This window comes from Tupaia chinensis, unplaced genomic scaffold (assembly GCF_000334495.1).
Source record: "Tupaia chinensis unplaced genomic scaffold, TupChi_1.0 Scaffold000429_1, whole genome shotgun sequence".
Lineage (NCBI taxonomy): Eukaryota > Metazoa > Chordata > Mammalia > Scandentia > Tupaiidae > Tupaia > Tupaia belangeri.
In genome coordinates this window covers 6,392,032-6,396,827 of record NW_006159934.1, presented here as the reverse complement: position 1 = coordinate 6,396,827, position 4,796 = coordinate 6,392,032, and the positions used below count along the sequence as shown (strand labels likewise).

The 4,796-nt window shown below is 42.1% G+C and overlaps 1 protein-coding gene across 1 annotated transcript in view; it reads left to right on the top strand.

Annotated features, from left to right (window-relative positions):
* The window catches only part of LOC102485198 (S-adenosyl-L-methionine-dependent tRNA 4-demethylwyosine synthase), a 169,297-nt gene that overhangs the window by 157,184 nt on the left and 7,317 nt on the right, over positions 1-4,796 (top strand). Inside the window, exon 15 of the mRNA XM_006155033.3 lies at positions 4,277-4,444. Within this exon, the coding sequence (XP_006155095.2) occupies positions 4,277-4,444 (168 nt within the window). The remainder of the gene's footprint in view (positions 1-4,276; positions 4,445-4,796) is intronic.

Sequence of the window (4,796 nt, the reverse complement as noted above, 5' to 3'; positions counted from 1 at the left end):
GACTACATGGGAGTCCAGTGACATAGCCATTACGCTAACTGCTGGTCCCCTGAACTTAGTTTCTTCAATGTGCATCAGCTGGGGTTCAGGGCCAGAGCCCTTGCCTTCTAATAGCTCAGAGTTTAAACATATCATTTTACCCACTATCTGGGAACAGATATGGTGAGATTGGGGTCAGATGGAGTAGGTGTTCCTGAATGGAGGTTAAAGAAATGATTCTTTTTTTTTTTTTGCTGTGGGGTGTGTGTGCTCACCAGAGAGACAGAAAGTGAGAAGTCACCCCCAGAGGGATGGCCAGGCCACAGTCCCTTTTCCTCCATTCTCCTCTCAGGATTTTGGGCATCATGCACGTGTACCTAGCATGAATTTTAAGCCACCCAGTCAACCACAGTTGACTACATGAGAGTCCACTGATGTAACTGCTACACCATCTGCTGGTCCCTCTTATTTATTTATTTATTTATAATACAGCTAGGTAAAGACTGGACACTCAAGGGGCAGTCCAGCTCTTGAGACACTTGTGTCTGCAGGTGGAGACCAGGGCTCATGAAAGGCTGCTGGCCCATTGTTAGAACAGGCTGCAAAGGTCGGTGAAGATCTTGTGTGCCATGCAGAGATGCTGGGGCTGACATTTAGGAGAACTATTGAAATATTCTGAGAATTAAAGAGTGCTAAGAGGGGCTATTAGATGGCGTAATGGTTATGTTGCTGGACTCCCATGTAGTCGACCATGGTTTGGGTCTCGGACCCGGCAGCTTAAGACTCACACTGGCACATGTGCATGCATACCCAAAATCCCAGGAGGAGAATGGAAAAGGGATCACAGCATGGCCATCCCCCATGGGGTGCGGTGATTTTCTGTCTCTTTGTCTCTCTCTGTCCCTCCAGTGAGCACATGCACCCTATAGCAAAAAATCTCTTAAAAAAAAAAGAATGAGAAAAAGAGTGCCATAGTTTAGGTATATTGCTAAACACACACACACACACACACACACACACACACCATTTCTTTTCTCATCAAACTATAAGGAGTCTTTTGATATTCAGTTGGTTTAATTAGAACATCAAATAGTCAAACTGATGAAATAACTGCTCTTCCCACAGACCACGAAGCTCAGTGCAGGCTTTCCAAACAGCTGACAAAACCACCTGTGGCCTCCATCTCCTTAGAGCAGTGCAGTGCATTAGAAAGCCCCCAGGTCGTACCCGTGCCGCATCTGCTTTTTCACCACAAGCCTAAAGATGCATAACTGGCCCTGCCCCTCATGAACTTTCTTGGGACTTCTTGACACGCCAGCCTGCGGCTTCTGGAATGTGTGACTTTGCTTTTCATTGCCACCTTGAACCCCTCTGTTTTCTTGAGGTTGATCTCCATTCAGAGCTGTTGGGGAAGAACTTGCTGCTGAGAAGAAATGGGACTAGGGTACAGGTGGCAGTGGATCAAAAGGTGTCAGCCATCGTATGAGGGAGAATCGAAGCATTTTTAGCTGATTCAGGATCCGCTGTGCTCGGGGTAAAGTCAGGGCAAAGTTATCAGTAGACTAGAGAACGCAGGATGAAGTGAAGTAGTCAGACGGAGAGGAGAACGCCAGGCGGCCAGATATTGAAGTCACACAGAGCAAGGGATCGGCCTCGTGGAGGTGACCTGCAGTCTGATTCACCACGTCTGCCTCCACCCAAGCATTTCAGCCACAGTGAAGGCTTGGGCTCTGTGAGCGACCCAGTACTGCCTACTTTGGACCATTTTGTTTGACTGAAATGAGAACTTTTATGTGAAGTAGGAAGCATCGTACAATGATAAGGAAGAGTATTATGTGAAGACATCATAGCCAATCGTAGCAGTCATTCCGTTTCCAAACCAAATCTCCTTTTACTATTTCATGATTTATTCTTGCTGAATAATTAAATATTAAAATGTTTTTAAAACCATTGTCATAAGTTTAAGATCTTATCTAAACCTCTGTGCTTCCATGAACTTTTTTAGGAAATTCCTTTGAATTAGCTACTCCATACCTGGTTGTTTGTTTTATTCACACATCATAAGGAGTATTTAAATGAGGTAAAGCACACTTTGAACAAAGCACTTTTATGCATCTGGATGAGTTTAACGATTTTTCAGCCATTTTTAAAAGTGTTATTTTGAATTATGTTGTTATTTTCTTTCTTCTCCTTATGGGAGAAAAGAGATGGGTATTTTTTGAAAGAGTCTCAACCATGTTGCGGTCCTCCTGCCCCAGCCTCGCTATTAGCTAGGACCCTAGACACATACTAAGCCATGCCTGGTATGTTCAGGTTGGTATGGACATCAAACTAGGACCCCCATATGCCTCTAGCCTTCCAAGTGCTGGACTACCTGTGTGCCACTGCACCTGGGCCTTTTACTTGCATTTTTATTCACCTAAAACTCAAACTCAGTTTAATGAATTCTGTAAATCACTGGGCAAATAAAAAAGATCCTCTTGTTTATTATTATAATTAAGCCGGGTAGGCTATAGCTTACATTCAGCAAAGGCCATTTCCGTTTAGTAGACCAGTAATCTTTTTGAACAGCCATCTGGAGTGTAGAGTGTTTTGCAGAGCTCATCTGAGTCTTCAGCCAAGTCCCAGCTCTGCCATCTGTAGGGTCAGGGCCATTCGGCTGTGCTCATTTATGGTTTTTTTTCTCTCTTTTTAAAAATTTTAATGTCGTTCTGCCTCCTTCAGTCCGTGTACTGCGTGTGTGTGATTGTGTGTGTGTGAGAGACAGAGCAACGGTGGCAGTGCTGCACGTGTCTTTACTTCAGTTAGCCCCCACTTAGTGGAAGCATATCTGTAATGGAATAGTCAAACCAGTTGTCAAGAAGTTTAATTTTGCAGGTATTTAAAGAGCCCACAGAGTTAAGATATCCCTTATTACTAGAAGAGTAATACTTTACTATTGTAAAATTTATGAAATCGAGAACTTAGTTCTGAAACTTTTAGGCTTTAAATGACTAAAAGTTATAAACTATCAAGTTATGAATGTTCAAGTAGAGTTCCAGAGTTAGGAGACAACTTAATCTTTTTTTTTTTTTAAATAACTATTTATTTAACTTTATTTACTATCATTATTATTATTTTAAATTGCTGTAGGGCACATGCGCTCACCAGAGAGAGGCAGAGAGATAGAGGGAAAGTGAGAAAGCAAGCCACCAGGTGTTCAATACTTGAACTGCCACTGACCATGTGGGAGTCCAGCATCCCAACCATCATACCACCTGCTGGCCCTGCCAACTTAATCTTACCATAGTTGTACTTAGTATGATTTCTATATTGGCGTGATATATGTATGCTGTATGAAAGTTTATGGAAAATGGGACCAGCAGATGGTGTAATGGGTTATGTTGCTGCACTCCTAGATAGTTGTAGTTCGAGTCCCAGACCTGGCAGCTTAAAACATAAATGTGCTGGGCATGTGTGCGTGTGTGATTTCATGCTTTCTGTCTGTTTTTCCAGTAAGCACATGTCCCCTGTAGCAAAAAAAAAGTCTTTAGAAAAAGTTTATGGAAAATGCTTATTATAAAAAAAATCATGCATACATTAAAAAAATGTTTTTTGCAACACATGTTTTTTTCTACCAAAAGAGTTTTACTTTAATTTCGGTATTCCATTAACTTTTTGAAGTTCTTTAATATGTAGATGTGTGTAAAGCTTTGTGTGTATAAACATGGGCATGTTTCCCTTTTGGCATGAGTCTTTATTTACATAGGTTCATTTTCAAAGTATATTACAAAGTGTTCTCTCTAAAGAATAATTTTTCAGGGATCCCTTTACAGAATATGTTTGCCATTCTTAGTCTCAACTATTATGGAAAATGGATGCTCACCCCATTTGCCCAGGGAATTGGTAGTCATTGAATTTTTATGAGTATCTACTCTGTCCCCAACATTGTACTAGGGAATAATAAGCCCTTCAGAATTAATCTGCTATAGTGCACAGATGAATTTGAATGGAAAAAATATTGGAATGAAAAACTATACTATTCATTCAAAAATGTTATTGTGACTAGACAGTATAGATTGTGTCATAGCATTGTCAGAGAATGCCATGAGCATGGGCCTGGGATCTCAGAGCTGTCTTAGTCACTAACTACCTGTATGTGCTCCTAAGCAAATCTTACTATCTTTGAATCACTTTCTTCACTTCAAATATAGATTGGATTGGATGACCTCAGGAAGCCTTTCTGGCCCTGAAAGTCTTAGTGAGTGACGTTCAGATAGGTCTGAAATCATCTCTGACTGTTGCAATGTTTCCACAGGGTGTTACCTACTGTGGGGAAAGTTCAGCAAGCAGTCTCACCATGGCCAACGTGCCCTGGCATGAGGAAGTGGTGCGCTTTGTGCGTGAGTTGGTGGATCTCATCCCTGATTATGAAATTGCGTGTGAACATGAGCATTCCAACTGCCTCCTGATAGCACACAAAAAGGTGAGGATAACTCAGACACGAACCCCTGTGTCCCCTGATATGAACTGCTCCTCTCTTCTTTTCAAATTTCCCCCTCACTTTGTTATAGTGACTGTCTGCTTGCTTGCCACCTTTCCTAAAACAAACATTAAGAAAGCCCTAATTCGGGCTGACTCCTTGGTGCAGCAATAACTTGCTACTCAAGAGATGCTGGATCTCACTTGGTGACGTGACCATAGTTTGAATTCCCGGTATGGCGAGGTTTGGGAAAAAAACTTACCAAGCATGTGTGTGAGTGCCAAAGGTCTGACGGGCTGGAAGACTGGAGAAAGGGATGGTGGCATGACCAGTCCCTGTGGAGGGTGCTTCTCGA